Raw genomic sequence first — 18,494 nt, 5'->3', positions numbered from 1 at the left:
AGACAATGAGACAAACCATCAAACACCATGACCAGGTCACATTTTCTGTGATGACTTGAAATTCTAGAATGAGGCCATCCGACAAATGTCTTTCTCACCTGACTAAGAAATGCCCAGGACATGAGGATAGGTAACGGATGGGATGCTAGGATAGGTTTACTGGTATCTCCTACAGCGCTACCTATCAGTTCACCAGTAGCAGTGTAAGCCGCAACAGCAAACACGTAACGATCGTTGGTAGTTAGTCCGGAGACCGTCAACTCGCAGTCATACGCTGGTACCTGACAGAAAAAAATAATACATTGGAATATTAATACCTTGTCTGGGTATGAAGATAAAGATATTACTCTTGAAAGAATGCCGAAAACAAAAAGTTCATTAGAGCAAAGATTAAGTTACTTTCAGTAATGTAATTTATACTCACCTCATCTCCTGTTCCTGGTAGGTTGTAGTCATTGAGACGAACTTTGACATTGCTGCCTACAAATGGTCTAGCAAATATCCTGTACCAGGCCACCTGAAATGGACATATCAGAGATATACAAACATGGTTACACAATAAACCTTAATATTTTGTTAAGTATACTCTGCCTTCTGCAGTGAAAGACAAGACAGTGTGTGATCTTGTGTGTCATTATGGCACACATTCTTTAAAGTTCTTGGTAACATCCTTCTTTTTGAAAAGTAATACAAATGGTAAGGTTGTACATGAACTCTGCATTAAATGCTTCTTAAAATGCCACTTTTGTGGAAGAACATTTAATACCTCCCTCTGTGGATAAATGCTTTTACATAGTGAAGGGGAAATACATTTCAGTCTAATATTACCATGACAATCTTGTAGTTACTCGGCTGTTGCCAGGTACATTAAAAATAAAACAAATCCTTTAATGAAATCTTTAATAATCTTTGTACTAAAACAGGTGATGAGGGCGTGGCTTCGATAAAAGTCAAACATCTTTGAAATGTTTTTGACATATTCACCATCTGCCACCTGCATATCTAATTTCAGACACCAAAACAATTAAGTTATTAACTTATTAACCTTTTATATAGGTATAGGGAAACTCTCACTCTTACTATCACCAAACTTATAAACCTGATAAGACCTGCCAGTCTTGTAGGAATACGTACCTTTTGTGATGGGTTAAATGGAGCAGGTTTAAAGACCATGGTCTTATCCATTCTGCAGACCAGTAATGGAGGGGGAGGTACTCCTGACACTCTAGCACTGCCAGACTTCCTTTGTGTGTTGGTTCCATGCAGCTTCTGTTCCTGCTCTTGTGCCTTGGTTATGAATGTCAGTGCCTCCTGAATCAAAATGTAATTACAATGGGTAAAAAAAACAATTAGAAAAATACAATATGTTGGCACAGAAATGAATGTTCTCTGCATGGTAGGATGACCAATTGCATAGATTCATAAGTTATCTAATCGTCTCCAGCACAGAGACACATACTAATACTTATAATGGAGGCTATTTGGTTCACATTTCACCATTGCTTTTTAGTAGTCACTTTGTGGAATAATTCTCAATACACCCTGTCCTGAGATATTTTGCATATTTTGTTCTGAATTTCTACCCAATCTCTTCCACCCACTCCCAATTCTATTTGTCCATCACAGCAGAACAGTACCTGTGTTTGTGTTTGACACTCATGCCTATAGATATCAGATAAACAAAAATTTACCACACATTAAAATGCAGAAATAAGTCCACTGACTGAAAGAAAGCATATACAAAATTTGAGGCATGAAATGAATAATTAGAATTTAATATTGATAAACTGCAATTTTTGGAAACAAATGTATAAACAAAACAAAATACTTAAAAAAATTACTACAAGAGAAGTTTAAACATTAAACAAAGCTGACAGTTTTGGCTAATAATTTACCTCCATACATTGCATCTGGGCTTGAGATGGACTGCTTCCACTGCCACTCTGCAATGCTTTTTGCATGTTGAATAATGCTTTGGAGATGAGGTTCTTACCACAGGCTGTTATGAGCTCATCACTAGTGTCCACAGCTGCTGAAAGGTCAGCTTGACCGACTCGGCTCTAGAAGGGAGGGGGGCAAGAAATAAGGTCAGAATCAGGTTTTCATCTTGAATTTCCAAGTGATGTGTCAACACTAAATGTTTGTAAAAGCTAACATAATGCAGAACATTACTGGCTACTCATTTCATCTCAAGTGTTTTTTCCATAAAATCCAACATGACTAACTTACACTGAAGAAAAAGGGAAACAATTGATTACTTATTGACAATGTTACAAAATATCTGGAGTTACCACTCTCAGACCAAAGAAATTGACATTCTCTGTGCTTTACCTACATGTAACATACATACATTGTCAAAAGAGCTTATTGACCTTGAGAGTCCAACGTAGTTAGTATCTGATGGTGTTTCCACTCTCAGTCCACTTAAGCTGACATTCTGTGAGCTTTAACTAAAGTCACACACATACAATGTCAAAAGAACTTATTGACCATTTAAATCCAACTTAGTTGGTATCTGAATGGTCTTACCATTCTTAGACCAGAAGAAGCTGACATTCTGTGAGCTTTACCTACAGTAACCCACATAGTGTCAAAAGAACTTATTGACCTTTGACAGTCCAATGTAGTTAGTGTCTGATGGTCTTACCATTCTAAGACCAGAAGAAGCTGACATTCTCTGTCCTGTTCTCGCTGAGACATCTCTGTTTCCTTTCTTGGTTTTCTTGCTATCCAAGAGACCGGCTAACTTCAAACAAACCCGGTGGAACATGTAGAGAAGCTCCAGATGGAGGTCTTTGATGGTGTGATGTACTGCCTCACTCCTCTCATTAGCCTCCAACCCACCAGAGGAAGGACTGGCAGTAAACTCTATGTTATTTGGTGTCTGTATGAGCAGATGAGACAAACAATTACTACAATTTAAAAAGATTCCTTTAAGTCCAATTTCATTAATATCATATCTGATTTCATTATAAACAAATACTATAAGACACACATCCTCACAAACTTTTAAGCTGATCATGTGTAGTATCTATTCCCTTTCCAATGATATCATTATTCTCACTTGACTTAACATATGTCATGATCATATGGTTACAGTATCACTGAAAGGAGGCTGGGAGTTGCAAGTGGATCAACTTGTAAGGTTTTCGTGTCTAAACGCATCTTGGGTGACTTTTATTAAAGATTATCATCCTGTTAGTTTGAATCATAACTTCCAGTGCTGATGGATAGCTTACAATCACTATAACTCATTGCTTATATCTTTTGCAAGCCACGAGCATCTTCATATACAACTTTTAGCACAAGCCAAGACATTGCAGCATACTATGAGAATGATGGTTTGAAGATATTATTCAAAACATAACAGTTTGTTGTTCCCAAAATATGCCTGTTAGTTTTATGAGTTAATTTACAAGTTGTTTTGTTTTGTTTGGTGACAGAGTGACCAAAATTTCGGAAAAGAAATACCTATATGTGATAATGCAATATAGTAAGCTAATCATTAGGTTTGTTAAAAACTGACTGAAGTTGACCGAATGGGTATTGGTTGTCCATGTTAAGAATGGGAGGCACCACCCTCTGTATAATATAATTATATTCTTATTGGTAGCATTATAACCAATGAATTACTGTTCTTGATGTTATCGTAACTTTTGGCATGGTGACCTCTAGTATAGCTATCAGTGGCATTATTCTGTAGGAATATTTTACTTGGCATTCTTGTAAGTAGCATTGTTCTTGAGAAGCACATCTACCTATATCAACTAAAGAGAAGCACACACACCTTGATCCAACTAACATCAGCAATTGCATCACCATCAGTCGTTGCCACTGCACTCCTTGCGGCCGACATTCCCTGCAGGGCTCGCTCCAAAAATTCTCTGGCCAGGAGTAGTTGGTCCTCTGGTCCCTGCTGAAGCACTGTTGTGGTATACAGAGTAGCCCCACCACCTGTGAGTCCTGTATCCCGGCCGCTGATACTTGTCACTGATATCTTGTCAGAACGAGGCCCGGGTGAATCTATACATAATCACAGAGATGAAAGAGTGAATATTAAATGATAAAACTGATATGCCATTGTATAAACAAAGTTAATATAAAGCCCACCTTAAAAGCCATTCTTCATATATGCAGAATGTTTAAGCTTCCATAACTGTTTTGCAATGCCTCTCTGCATTTACCCTTACAGAGACATTTCATTGTGAATTTAATCAAATAGAATCCAATCCAATCCAATGTAATAAAACAAATTACTCCTCCAACATTTTCCCCAAGACATGGAGGCTCCATGTCTTAGGGAAAATGTTAGGAGTCAGAACAAGTAGGAGACTGTCTGCATTTGTGAAAAGTTTTAGCACCAGGGGAAGGCAACAAGACTGATGCTCTACGATTTTGCTCTGGTCATACAAATGTTCAAACTTACTTTAATATTATGTATCAACAGGTTTCAACTTTTTAAAAATTAAATTAGTAAAGTTGTGATTCTTGTTATGCTGGGGTTTGTATCCCTGGATTTCTCAAATTCTTGTTTCAAGTCACAGAACACCGAATTCTAAGTTTTCTTGGGCATAATGGAAACTGTTCTAACTTTAAAAATGAATCCATATACTTACACTTTGTTGACTCTGACTGGACTTCTAGTTCTTTCACCTTAGCTATGAGTTTATCTGTCAAAGGTAAATGAGAGGATATCATCTTCAATAACTTGCCCAATAACTGAAAAATATGTGAAAGCAACAATGTGAGCTATGGATACTTTTAAGTAACATTGAAAACCAAAGATTTATTAAAACTATTTTTTTTTTTAGGAACTGGAACAAGTAAAAGTCAAATATGTCCTAGCTCTACTGTAAAGCCCTTTGTCCTCCAATGACAAGCACATGCTTACCAGTATCCTTATTGTTGATGGTGTTCGTTGCGTTACTCTCCAGAACCAGTGCTAGTCGAATGGCCACTTCGGCAGTTACGCTGGGATCAACACTCCCAATACCACACCAGTACATCACTTCTTGAATGATACTCAAAATGTGAATCCACTGGAGGCAAAATACATGGACAAAATTAAGTAAACAAATATGAAATACATAGCAAACTTATAGGACATGAAATGATTGAGACATTATGTGAAATATGAATCTACTGGAGGACAAACATACCAAAGCTACTAATGCAACATAGCTCAAAACCTTTATGCTAGAACCAACACACTGCCAATATCAAAACCAGAACATTATCTCTAGAAGTCCAGTTGTGAATCCACTGAAGAAAAACTTTGAGTTGTTGGTAAACATTATCTTGCACATATTGAACTGTATGGGTTAATCAGAGTAATTATGTCATATTTGCCTGAAAGACATGACGTAATTAATGCAAACTAATAAAAAATGTCTGTACATACTGATGTAAGACATCATACTGAAGGTTGCCTCGCATGAGTGACAGTCAGTCAGTTCATCTGTATTATAATATTTTAGCAAACTGTCAGTTGCACTGAAAGTTGAACTTCATTATTGAATCACATGTGTGTGACCTATGGTTAAAGTTTTACAACAATATGTGAATGTATTTATATGTTTGTTATTGGAGTATTTTCTTTGAAAGTTGAAGATTTATAATCTTGCATCAAGGCCAAGGCCTTCTCACATGACTTTACAACAGTAAACCCATAGTCAATGGTAACTTGTCATACTTCCACACATAAACACACACTGGTGTGCTTAAGTTCAAACATTCCCTCTGGGAGCACTACAGTGCACCACATCCATGCATCCCCCTGGGAACATCCCATAGAGTGCTGCCACAATCCATCGTACACAACTACAATTACAGTTCAGGTCCTCATTTACACACCCCGCTGAAGAGAGGCAACTGCTTGATATTAAGTACCTTAATAGCCAAATTCTGATATTAAAAATCCTTTGCCTTAACCACTTGACCATGATGCTTTCTTTCAATCGACATACTGCATATATTGATAAGACATTCAGAATATCATTAATTTAGTGGTTTCTGTGACGACCTCAAAATAACAGACATTCTCACCTTGCCTGGGTTTTCCATACGTTGTAGGTACTTTGTACTGTCAGAAGCACCGGTCTGAAACTTTTGAAAAACAGCTTTACACTTAGACCAGATTAAGAGGGTGGCATCTACAATCATGTCCTTGTCCATCATGTTCTAGAAATAACAAAGAAAGTTTACAGTATTCATGAATGGTTATGATATGATTAGAAACTTATTGCAAATTCTTGGTAATTTTAGTATTAACCCCCACATTGATAATTTCATTCTGCAGTGAACCAAAACTAACTGTGTGTATAAAACAAGTAATAAATAATTAAAAGGACAAAAAACTGACCCCTTAATTTCTAGAATATTGAAATGTTCATTGAGACTTAATCAACAATGTATGCACAACAAGGAGAAGTTTGATAGCATAAGTGTATTCAGCCTTCCTTGTTTCACTTGCCAATCACACTCAGATTGATTAACCTATGTAAGGGCAGGCACTTTAATAAAAAAGTTAACTTCTCTTGACATTTGCATTTGCAAAACACCTGTAATAGCTAGAAGTAACACACAGGTTTATTTACTGGTTCTTACTATTTATTGCACGTTCAATTTCTGATTTTGTGGGGGGAATAAAGTTATGAGAAATAATAAAGAAAAATAACACGCTGAGATGAAGTGGACATTATCATGTGAATCTTGAGGCTTATAATCACAGGTACTGCAATTGCACCTCTGTTTGAGAAGGAGAAAGGAAATGACATTCCTACAGAGCATTGCTCCAGACACCTGTGTCAATATGGTTGGAAGAGAAATAAACATGACTTGAACGATGAAATAAAGGGAATATGTTTAAAGAAAAACTGATAATGATGTGAAAACTAGACTTACAGATGCTGGATCTCTGGAACAGGCAAAGATGATTTCAGCCAGAAGAACCAAGTTATCAGTGGAGGAATGTTGTTGAGCTGTGGGAGTAATGAGTACACACTAGCAATAAAATAGTCATTGGGGAAGGGGGGTGAAAATGACTTTTTATGTCCAGAACTGTGATGAAGACAAAGTATTCTACTTTTGAATCAAGTCAAGTGCTCAAGAGTTAGTTACATTTTTACATTTGTATTAAATCATTGGTATTATTTCACATGTTTGGCATACCACCAGTTTCTGACAATAGTTTACAGTAGGTTTGAACATTCCAAATTATTTCCTAGATGGTGAGGAGGATCAAATAAGTGAAATTACACAGGTGAACTTTTACAGAGAGTAATAAAAACTGATAAAGGAGGTAAACTGCAAGAGTCAGTGTAGGAAAATGTACAAAAGTGATCCTAACTGAATGTACATCAGAGGCAGAGTATTCAATGGAAACAGAGGGCACAAGTTACAGATGTACAGGCAGACAATTCCCCTGTTTCCATTTAATAGTCTTATCTGTGAAATTTATGATAGGCGAGAAATGTCAGACCCTCTGAGATTTATAAGAAGTAAATGTTTCATTGAGTATAAACATGCTGTGATGATCAAGGAGATAAACTGCCTACAACTCTGAACATTTGAGTCCACCTTTAGGCCTCTCATGTACTATTTGGAAGCAATACTGACAGCATTTTAAGTCTACTGAGCTTCATTTATTTACAGAATCAGATGAACCAGGCCTAGAGTTTCACAATTGTTATTTGCAAAAAGATGCCTGTGCATAGAAAGTCTACTAGCGAAAACCAAATTCCCACTGGGACTTTCCTTTCATTAATACAAAATCAATGTGTGTCTATACTGCCAGCAAAATGCCAGTGCTTTTTCCCTCTTTCAAACAGAGAAATCCGCTGGCCTAATAATCCAGTAAATAATCTGAATTTCAAAGCCTGTGAACATTAACATACTTTATAAAACTGACCCAATCAACTCAATTATTTATTTATTTATTAATTTGCAATAAGTTGGGCAGGATATATGAGTTTATAGACCTTCACTATATTCGGGATGATAAATTGTGGTAAAATTCGACAAGAACCATTGAATGTTATTGAATATTTCAGACAGACATACCACTGGGGGGTAGAGGTAAGGTGACTGGTTCACTGTACAATGTACCGTCATCATTCTGGCCGGAGGATCTCTTGGATTTACGCTTTGGGTTCAATGGCTCCATCACTTGCAGTATCTCCAGTGACTTAAGATCACCAGCGAGCTGTGGATCTCCATCATTCTATTCATGTTTAAGGACAAAAATAATTTGTTATTTCAAAATTAAATTGGTTTTTTTTCTTTATAGAAGGTTTCAATCTTTTCTCGTTTTTGTAGATTGTGCAGATTCACACATTTTCAAGTAAAAGTTAAATACTTCTTTGTAACAGAATAGATCATGCAAACATAATTTTGGCATATCTACAACCTCATATGTTGAGAAACGATGTAACCTTTTCAATTCTGTAGCAGTCAAAACACTTCTCCTACCTTAATGAAATCTATGGCATGTTGCACTAACATGTCGTACACTTCCCACTGTTCGTAGTTGTAAGCACACTTGAGGAACTTGACTACAGATGATATGGGTACGCCATCTTCAGAGCTGGTTGCTCTGTCTATCAAAGTAAAACCCCTGATCACACCGGCTAGACTGACGCTGGAAACAGACTGCGGAGTGCGAGGATCATGACCTCCACCACCTGAAATTAAGAAGTTTATGTTTTTATCATTGAGATCAACAAGTAACCATATATTAATATAAAATGTTTTAAGCATTGGAAGTAAATAAATAAATAAGGGAGTAAGTTTAGCGGTCAGATCTTAGCTACTAAGTTGAACTTAAACATTACTACATAGTTCTTGAAGATCACATTTAACATGTTGATCAAAAATAACACTAAAGAAATGTCAATAATAGTACAGAGTCTATATTTGTAAGACTTTTCATTCTCAAAAGAACTTACACTATACAAAGTTTAATATAAACATGGATATCATATGACCTAAGAGATATTTATGCAATTATTAAAAATTCTTTCTTGTACTTCATAGTAGGGCTGTGAGTTTTCGTTTAAAGACCTAAACGTTTAAATGGCCGATTTTTCGTTCGTTTAAACGTTTAAACGTTCGCGAAAATCGCGAGAAAACACCGAGCATAAAGGCGTGGGGTCCAGGGGACCGCCCCAGGGCCCTGGTGGGGCGAAGACCCCGGAAAAGGAAAAGGAATTTTTTGCGTGTCTGGCGATAAAAAAATTCGCAGATGAGGATGCAAAATACTGACAACTTTTTGAATTTAAATTGTCACGAAGCTGATGAAAAATTTTAAATGACAAGTTAGAGTAGCTGTATTATGTTATAAAATGAAAAGAGATTTAATCTGTTTTACAATCTTTAAAAAGTTTAACTTACAGAACCTCCGATATTATGAAACAAAAAACGTTCGGCAAAGCCCCGTTTCTAGAATGCCTAACAATGAATAGAACGCACTAAACGTACATCAGTTTACAACTGCAGTACGGTTTAACCTAACTTAAATACTACGGTAGGATACTGTATATGTGCTCAGAATTTTCCCAGGTACAAACTGCGCGCTCATCCCCTGTCTAACACCTGCTTGTTAACATTTTTGGCACGTTTCCAAGAAACGTTTCATGGAGTATTCCCCATGATACACGAGGCACAGTTAATACACGCAGCACAAGATATCAAGCTATGGTCATCTTTATGAGAGTAAACCTTGTAATAAAATATGTTTTAGGCCACACGGCATGATTAACTAATGCTTAACATTATTTCCATGTTCTTGTAGAAAACGTCAAGTTCGCAAAATACAATTGGTTGTGTTTTTGTAGTTACGTGAGATCCGTAACAGACGAGTTGGTTAGGCTATTTGCTATACACTTAACTATGGTAGGACATTATTTTTTCCGTATTTTTGGAAATTCTAGAAAATACTTTCTTTCCCCCCCCCCCGCTTAACACCAGATGTGGTCTTACGTTTTATTTATAAATGGGTGTACTAGAGCCTTGTATACATGACATTAGTTGCATTTAGCACGATTTGCCAGTTTCGCGTGAATTTTTCGAAAGTGTTTTGCTGGATCTTTCGTAAAATTTGAAAGGTGTACCAACTTACTTTTCGTACACAATTGGTAATTTCTCTACTGATTTTCAGAGTTTTTTTTACGATCTCCAATCGATACATTTCCTTTGATCATGTATTTGAACAACTATTACCAAGTCGAGTATTCGACCCGGTATTGTCTGGTCGGAGAGTTCAACGTGATGGACAGGGATTGTAATCATTTCGATCGAACTTGCATTGACTGGATTATCTGCGCCGCCGCTGTCGGCTCGATATAAAGTACACTTGTGCCGCGAATCAGGAAGTTTTCACAAAAGGATAACAGCGTTCAAGTTTAAGCCATTCATATCGCCGGATACATCGGGGGGGGGGGCAAAAGTAGGATTATGTTCGCGGTTTATGATTCGACTGATCGTAAGTTGTGTTGTTATTTCGCGTAGTCGACAAAATAAACACGGGAATGGATACGCGATTTTTGCCAATAATTTAATTTTCAGTTGATATCATAGTTTCGTTTAAACGTTCATAAGGTTTTATTAAACGTTTAAACGATGTTTCCTTCGTTTACACGTTTAAACGTGTAAACGGCACAGCACTACTTAATAGTGCTGAAATAATAGAACTATGGAACGTTAGCCAGCCATCTTTGATTGCCTGCAAATGACAACTTTTGACTTAGGATTTATCCTTTTAACAGTTTAGGTTTACTTCATTAACAAGGGAATTTCCATACTATATATCCTCAGGGTCAAGTGTCCTCTCAAAGACTACCGATACCTACCTGATATGATTTCCAGACCAGCAAAGAAGAGTTCTGAGAATGTGTCCAGAATGTGATCTTCTGTATCTGCTGCCGCTGGACTGGTCAGCAATGTCCTTCGAGTGCTGTCTGCTAGAGTTTCCAAAATGGCCAGAAACTGTGCAGCACTCCCCTCGAACATGTCCGAAAGAAGCTTTTCCACTGCAGTGCGAGGCCATGGTTGCTGTTAGTGAATTGACAAATAAACACAAATCAACTTACTTAACCTTACAGATAATACTTGCAACTAATAATGTATGAAAACACTGGACCATCCTTTCCTGAAATTGTCCTTATGTAAATCCTCCTACTTCGGAGGTCCATTTGCATCCGGGCTTTCTTAAACAGTTTGGAGAGAAGTTGACAATTCTTGTGTAGAATGCATGTCACAATGTTTAATATGTGTTTGAAATGAACTAACACTCCAACAATATTAAACCAACATTATATCCAGAAGTTAATATTAGTGGACAAAGATACCATCATATCTAATATCTTGCACAGTGATTAGTAATGCTGTACAATTATATCTAACAAAGTTAAACAAAGTAAAATGGACAAAGGACTTTGCATGATTGATTCCGGGCCAACAATCATATTCATAAGAGTTGACTAATCATTGCCTCAACAAACCTAAGATGGCCAACAATACCCAATTTATCATTGTTTCCTCACTGAGAAATTGTCTAAATCGAACTTCCTGGGGATAATTTGTAGCATTAGTGCACCTACGAAAGACCTTTGAGGATCTTCTTAAGTATATTTTTAGGAGGGATGCTGGCATTCAGTAGGACATACCCACAAATCTACAACTCACAGCCAAGGTAGTCCTTGCTGTGCTGTTCAGCTACATGTGGCATGTGTTGGTTGTATTTGACTGAATACAATGGTAAAATATGTGAACACTGTCACACTGTCAAAGTTTGGTTGGTACTATTAGTGGTCATAAGGTCAGTTCCTTTATAAAATGAAAATGGTATATATCATGAGAGGTTGAGATGGAGCAGTTTTCAAACCGCTTGACTATAATTCAAGTACATATTTAAGTCCTCAAATTTCTGAGACATCTTTCAAAACTGAGATAAAAAATCCCTTGAAAAAATTACTCTGCGAATTGGCTTCACTGTACTACACACAACAATTTGAATAATTTAGCCAGTCATTGCGAAATGCGATGCAAAATGGTCAAATTCTATACAATGGAAAGGCGTTTGAGCAGTTTTCTACATGGGAGCCATAGTATATATGAGAGAAAATTCAGGGCCTTCCAAATGCTATACAAACTTTGAACACTAAAATATTCCCTGCCCAGTGGTATACAAATCACAGAAAGCCCTCAATTTAAAGACATCCACATTAGTACAGACACGGCACTAAATGAAGGAAATAGGAAAGTTATACAGAGAGGAGTTAATATGATTAAAAGAGTCTACAGTGTTGACTATTACAGTACATACTGTATAAAGTATACAGTTTATCAGAATTATTATGAGTTTGATTATTGAAACTTGTAATTTCAAAATATTTGACAAAGAAAACAAGAAAATAAGAAGAATTTTTTTTTTTATTTGACCAATGGTGGTAAGCTGATGGTTGAATCAGAAAGTTTACATGGTGAAGAGACTGTGGAGAAGTTGGAACATGAAGACAAGGATGGTAGCACATCAACTGACACAGCATCTCTTCAGTGTCTAGCAATCATACTTACACTGCCGTGCTTTTTAGTCAATTCCTCCATCCTCTGTTTTGTGTTTTTGTGCCAAATCAATCGACCGTCACTAGCAACAATAGTAACAGTCCGGCCTTCCGTGGGCTATCGTCAAAGTAGGATGGAAATTCTTAACTGAGATAATCTTAGCCAACGGAATTTCATTTATTGTTTGTCTACTACACGATGACATGAAAAATGTCCTCGCATTGGAGTTCAAAACTGCAGAAACACTATGAGCAATCTCGTATAATTCAAATCTGATTGAAACAGTCGGAGCTCTAGTTCTAGAAACTATACTGTTGGCGATTACCTAGAAACAATAGCATTATTTTGGCCATTCAGGGGCTAATATAAATCAGGATAGGACTTTGGAACTTTTTAATTGAGACATCGCACCGGAAAACGCATCATCAAAATGCTAGGCTAAAGTACCCTTTCATTGTGATGTAGTTAAAAAACAAACATAAAAATATATAACAGATTGCAGAACTATTTCCTGAAATTTTACATGTATCTACAATTCAACTCAAAAGTGATTTATTTTCCATACTAACTTTAATCGACCTGAGACTGTGTACCTGATAATATTCATGATACATTAAGGCACATTAGTGAAAGTCAACAGAAAGATACCTAAATGAAATATTTTCAACTGAATGGGTTACATGCACAAAACAATACATACATTAAACACAGAGGATTATCTAATACTGTGTAGTGAAAACAAGATACTATAGTACATAAATACAATGTATTTCATGCAAGTGCATATCATGCAGCAGAAGGAAAAACATACTGGTATGGGTTTGTTTACAAAGCATGCTTTTTCCATATCCATTTATCAATACCAGATAACACTAACAACAAATAAAATGCAATTCTCTACTATTTTTATATAAATTATTTTTGACTAATATTACCATAATTTGTTTGTTTTGATTAGCATCAGGGTTTAGCACAACCCTAACTTACCGACTGAGAATCCTTCAGATTACTTCTGGTCTTAGGCCTCAGTAAGCCCTTGGTCCTTTTTCGAGCATCAAAGACTGACCGCTTAAAAATCATGATACCAAGCTGAATTATGGAAAAGAAGAATGAAACATCAATAATCTGAAGACATATTTATGAAAATTTGTGTTTTTTTATTCAGCATTACTAGAAAACCAAACATAAGCTATGTCAAAGTTCTACATAACTATGAGTGGCAAATTGTTAATAGTTTGTAACAAGGTTTTTGAACCTTTCCCATAATTTTTAAAGTTGTGTTTCTCATTGCAAAATTTTCCAAACATGATGACAAACTATTTCATGGGATATTTTATCCTTGTTATACAATAACTGAACATATTAAATAAATTATTCCAAAGAAATGATCAAAGTGTCAAAGGTAAACTAAACGATCTCCAACATTTAAACAATTTTTTTTCTTCAATCCAATACTCCCCTACCAGCCAGCCCCCCTAGCCCCTCCCCCCATTAGATAAAAAGCACGTCTGGAGCAAGAGTAGTGAATTTCAAAGAAGATTTAATATCTTATAGGTCACTGACACCTGATAGTTTATATCTGGAAACAATACAGACTATAATAAAAAATCTTTAAGATGCAGAATAATGTGCCAAGCTCACCTTAACTGCAGACTGACGGAACTTTGCCTCAGTCTCCGCTGTCAATGTAGAGGAGCTTATCTTTTCTAGCTGGCTCAGTTCATTGACTTTCCCCAGAGCCCTCCTTGCAAAGTTCTGATGAGAGAAGTTCCAAACGAGACACGACCATAAATAATAAATGCAACAAAAGTGGTGCAGAATGACAACTGTAGGGCTCAAGGTAGCTTATTACAGCCATCAGAATGCCGGTTGATAAAGTCCCTTAATAGAATTGACAAGATAATCTTACTGCCGATATAGTCACCATTTGAAAGTTTCAAGTTGTCTAGACATTCAAAAAGGAAGTTCCCAGATAGTTTGCAGAAAGTAAAGTAGTTTACTGTTGGAGTTTAAGTACACAAGAAACATGTAAACATTACTAGGGCTAGACACACTTTACAGGATTGCCGATATTTATAGATAGTTACTGAAATTTTAAGGTCAAACACTTCTTACAGTCTACATGTTCTACTTAAATATGTTAAAATGTGATATGCATCTAAAGCAATTCGTAATTAGCAGCCCGACTGGAACACGACAAATAAATTTTGAAAAAAGCAAAGACGATGTTGATTAGAAAATAATTTAAGCTGGTGACCTATTACGAATAAAAGGTAATTGCTCTACCAATGGAGTTATCCACTGAATGTAGCATATTAGTTCCATGTAAATGTAACATACTAAATAGCACATTTTATCAAAGAAACAAACTAACGCCAGTGGATCTGGTGATGGAAATAGAAGATGTGGTTGGGAGGGAGAGAAGGCAGAGTAAGTAAATGTCACAGTACCTCAGCATGTTGTGGAGTTTTACAGTCATAGTAACACTGGCATACTGCTGTATATAAGGTTGTCCTCCACTGTAAGTATCTGACCGACATCAATGGTACGGAATTCTCAGTACACATACAGGCCCACAATAAATACTCTAGAACCTACAGAGATGGAAATGTAAATATAAAAAAAAAATATACATAAATTAAATAAAAGACAAGGAAGGGAAAAAAGGACTGAATTTGGGCCATAAATAAGCCTTGTTCATGATTTTCTTTTCTTTCCACTTTCATAATGACTTGGTAGATACAATGGAAAAAAAGCTTACCTTGGCAGAATGGCCAAGTGTCATCAAGTGCCGTGATACACTGTAGATGTGAATTGTTCCTGAGAATTGAAAAGGAGAAAGATTGTGAGTAAATACGATGAGAGGATGACCCCAAAATAATTAGACAATAATTTTACAATGTACTGGGCACTACTGACATAGCTATTGATACTTCAAGAGTAAAAGTTTTCTCAGCAATGAGGATTCACAACCCGCTTTGTACACTTGTATGCCCATATCCATTACATTTCTTCTATCCACAATTTACTTTATGTACCCTTTTAGGGTGTAATGTTGACAATGCCAATGATATCATAATGATATTTATCCAGAGAGGAAGAAAATATTCTCACTACAGAAAGTGTACATTGTTGAAAGCTTCAAGTCAGACGCCTTTGTCAGTTAATGAAACACTTCCAATTTAACACATTTTCCAGACAAAACAAGAAAGTAACAATACAATAGGAAAGAAAAGCTGTTTAAGATTTGCCCTTATGATATCACGTGTAACATACTTCTTGGTGTCAAAAGTAAATCTGGCAAAAATCACATCTACAGCAGAGTTGGGTAGAAGACATTCAGAAAAGTTTTCAACTTGTAGTGTGGCACATACTGTAATCAATTGCCACCACAATACTCTATTAAGAATTGATGTTTTGAAAAACGTTAATGAGAAGGTTCTCAGAACTTATGTTAACAACAAACAATAAAACACTGAGAAAAAGGAAAAATGAGATAAATTACCATTGTAAACAAGCCAGCATAATGGCTCCTTGGGTAGAACAACCTGGGTGATCAATCTGAGGAAAGCCAAAATCTTCAAGCACTTGGCGACAGATTCAGAGTTTTGAAGTTTGGGGTCCGTAAGGAGGACCAGCTGGTAGTTGCAAATGCTCTTCCCATATAATGCACGGAACTGGAAGAAACACATTCAACCAAACACACTTCAACTAAACTTTCCAATTGATGCAAATATTAATAACCTTCTTTTTATTTTTTATTTCCCACTCAAAGAGCTCTAGTAATGAAATGCAAATGTTTATAGGTCATCTTACACTGCACAGGTTGTGACAACAAAAAGTAGCGATGGGCTGCACTGTAGTAGGTGGGGGGGGGGGTGGGCTGAGGGCAGGTCTCGAAATTTTATGGTTCTACCAAATGGATCTGACTAGAACAGATGGACTACTTACATCTCCTTTGGGAAAGCAAAATAATAGAGTATGAGAAACAGAGGATTTCTTTACAAAACATTACATATTTAAAACCATACAACTTTTCATTTCAGTACTTCACATATACATAAAGTTATAGTATAACAGGAACAGTAGTGTAACTACTAAGCATCAACCAACTTACTGTTAAACTTGCTTGCTGAGTTTCCAATCCATCTGGAAAGAATATTTCAACCACATTGCTGATGTCTGTTATGTTTTCAATATGCTGATCACCAAACTGATCCAAGTACCTGCCATAGCATTGCCACACTGCAAGATTGTACTCCTGGAATTGGAAAATGTTTATGTACATTATAAGCAATGGCATTTTCAGAAAATCAGAAAGTGAAACACAAAAACTGCTAATGACAAGGGCATGGACTCCACTGATATGGGCTTAAAATTGGTGAAGGATCCAAATGTACAGGTTAAAAATCTGCTTTATTGGCTCCAATTATAGCACGCTACAGTTAGAAAATTTTTGCAATTATGTAATCCACCTGCCACAGTTGTAAATCGACCTCAATTAGCCTGCATAGCTTCTTAACACCATTAGGCTCTTTGTGTAAACAGTGTGGAAATATGTTTATGTCTACAGTGTAGTTAACCATACAGCGTTCACACAAAGACCCTCACACAAGAAAAAATATGTGACAGGCATTGCAGACTAATTGGTAAAAAGAGGTCATTTACGACCAAGGCAGGTCGATTGTGTAATCTCAAGAAACTTTTCCATGATAGCGTGCTATAGTTAGGGCCTATACAGCAGAGAGACAGAATAGTTGCCTGCTAGGATAGTCCTATCCCATCCACACAAAATAACTTACTGTAGTAGAGTGGCAATTGATCTAGCTTGACTGACTGGGAATAGTTTAGTGTTCAACTTTGTGTCGCACTTGTGAAGGCTCTAAATCTTGTCTCTTTAAAGATACTATGTTCACTCTGTACAAAACAAAACGAGTGCTATACATCTTTGCACTTAAAGTAGCACTTGACCCAATTAGTATAGCATATTATTATGCAATAACAGAAAAATTATTACCGGTACCTGAGTAACTGTAAGCCAAGCTACTTGAGAATGTTACCGCAGTAGTGTCAGGAAGACTCAAAACGATACAATATGAGGATAAAATATAAATCATGTGTATACCTTGATTGTCACAAGGAAATCTCCCATTTCTATAACCTTTTTCTGAAAGAAGGTCTCTGGAAGTCTGGCTTGGTAGTTGTTCCATAGTGTAAATAATGTGTTTGATCTGTGAGCAGGGAGGATCAAAAATAAATGTTGAAAGAAGGCAAATACAGCATGAGATCCCACATTTATCCTGTTTCAAAGTGGTGCACCAATGTATGATAGTGCATGATACTTGATAGCACAAGCAGTTTGAATACACTTTAGGTAGGTACCTTAGCCTTAGGTTCCATTAAGGTGCTTTTGATTATTCAGACTATCCATTCCAGTGGACCAGCGCTGACAAACATACCCTGCTGGATTGTGAGGGAACATAGTGTGAAAACAGAAACAAATTAACTTACAGGCCACTAGGCCATTGCCAGGTCAAGCCTAAACTTATAAGGCATGAGCTTACGGGCCACTAGGCCATGGCCAGGTCAAAGGCTAAACTTATAAGGCAACTTAGACTAGGCTTAATTTAGCTTAGTCCTAATGACAGACATGTTACTGTTACTATACTAATGTTAGTCAGTCTAGCCTACCCTCTTGAGAAGGGTTCGTCGTCCTTCTTTCGAAATGAGGTTGAAACTTTTCTTTGCATATACTGAATGAAAAGCCTATACTCTTCCGAGAACGCATTGTAAACTGGATTTTTATCCCCTTCATAAAAGGCAGACGTGGCTTGTTTTACTGACAGAGCAGCCCGATATTTCAGGGTAGCTGCCATTTTTCTACCATTTCGTCTGATCAAAAATCAGAAATTGCTTGCAAGCGGTTGCTAGGG

The 18,494-nt window shown here is 36.6% G+C and overlaps 1 protein-coding gene across 3 annotated transcripts in view; it reads right to left on the bottom strand.

Moving 5' to 3' along the window:
• LOC139961908 (cilia- and flagella-associated protein 54-like) overlaps positions 1 to 18,479 on the bottom strand; it is a 70,827-nt gene extending 52,348 nt beyond the window's left edge. For 2 of the 3 annotated variants that reach the window (XM_071961543.1, XM_071961544.1), the window contains exons 1-22: positions 18,253 to 18,479; positions 17,687 to 17,792; positions 16,679 to 16,822; positions 16,067 to 16,238; positions 15,323 to 15,381; positions 15,012 to 15,155; positions 14,203 to 14,316; positions 13,549 to 13,650; positions 12,574 to 12,678; positions 10,848 to 11,049; positions 8,470 to 8,681; positions 8,062 to 8,221; positions 6,904 to 6,980; positions 6,046 to 6,180; positions 4,892 to 5,039; positions 4,617 to 4,670; positions 3,788 to 4,023; positions 2,648 to 2,884; positions 1,896 to 2,060; positions 1,135 to 1,311; positions 425 to 517; positions 99 to 281 (exon numbers count right to left, since the gene is read on the bottom strand). In XM_071961543.1, the coding sequence (XP_071817644.1) occupies positions 99 to 281; positions 425 to 517; positions 1,135 to 1,311; positions 1,896 to 2,060; positions 2,648 to 2,884; positions 3,788 to 4,023; positions 4,617 to 4,670; positions 4,892 to 5,039; positions 6,046 to 6,180; positions 6,904 to 6,980; positions 8,062 to 8,221; positions 8,470 to 8,681; positions 10,848 to 11,049; positions 12,574 to 12,678; positions 13,549 to 13,650; positions 14,203 to 14,316; positions 15,012 to 15,155; positions 15,323 to 15,381; positions 16,067 to 16,238; positions 16,679 to 16,822; positions 17,687 to 17,792; positions 18,253 to 18,437 (3,210 nt within the window). In that variant the 5' untranslated portion in view covers positions 18,438 to 18,479. The remainder of the gene's footprint in view (positions 1 to 98; positions 282 to 424; positions 518 to 1,134; positions 1,312 to 1,895; positions 2,061 to 2,647; positions 2,885 to 3,787; positions 4,024 to 4,616; positions 4,671 to 4,891; positions 5,040 to 6,045; positions 6,181 to 6,903; positions 6,981 to 8,061; positions 8,222 to 8,469; positions 8,682 to 10,847; positions 11,050 to 12,573; positions 12,679 to 13,548; positions 13,651 to 14,202; positions 14,317 to 15,011; positions 15,156 to 15,322; positions 15,382 to 16,066; positions 16,239 to 16,678; positions 16,823 to 17,686; positions 17,793 to 18,252) is intronic. The other variant, XM_071961545.1, reaches the window with a different exon arrangement.
• Between the last annotated feature and the right edge of the window lie 15 nt (positions 18,480 to 18,494).

The sequence above is a fragment of the Apostichopus japonicus genome, chromosome 20, assembly GCF_037975245.1.
Source record: "Apostichopus japonicus isolate 1M-3 chromosome 20, ASM3797524v1, whole genome shotgun sequence".
NCBI classification, from domain to species: domain Eukaryota; kingdom Metazoa; phylum Echinodermata; class Holothuroidea; order Aspidochirotida; family Stichopodidae; genus Apostichopus; species Apostichopus japonicus.
The sequence above is the reverse complement of the archived record's forward strand: the minus strand, read 5'-3'. Positions and strand labels throughout refer to the sequence as shown.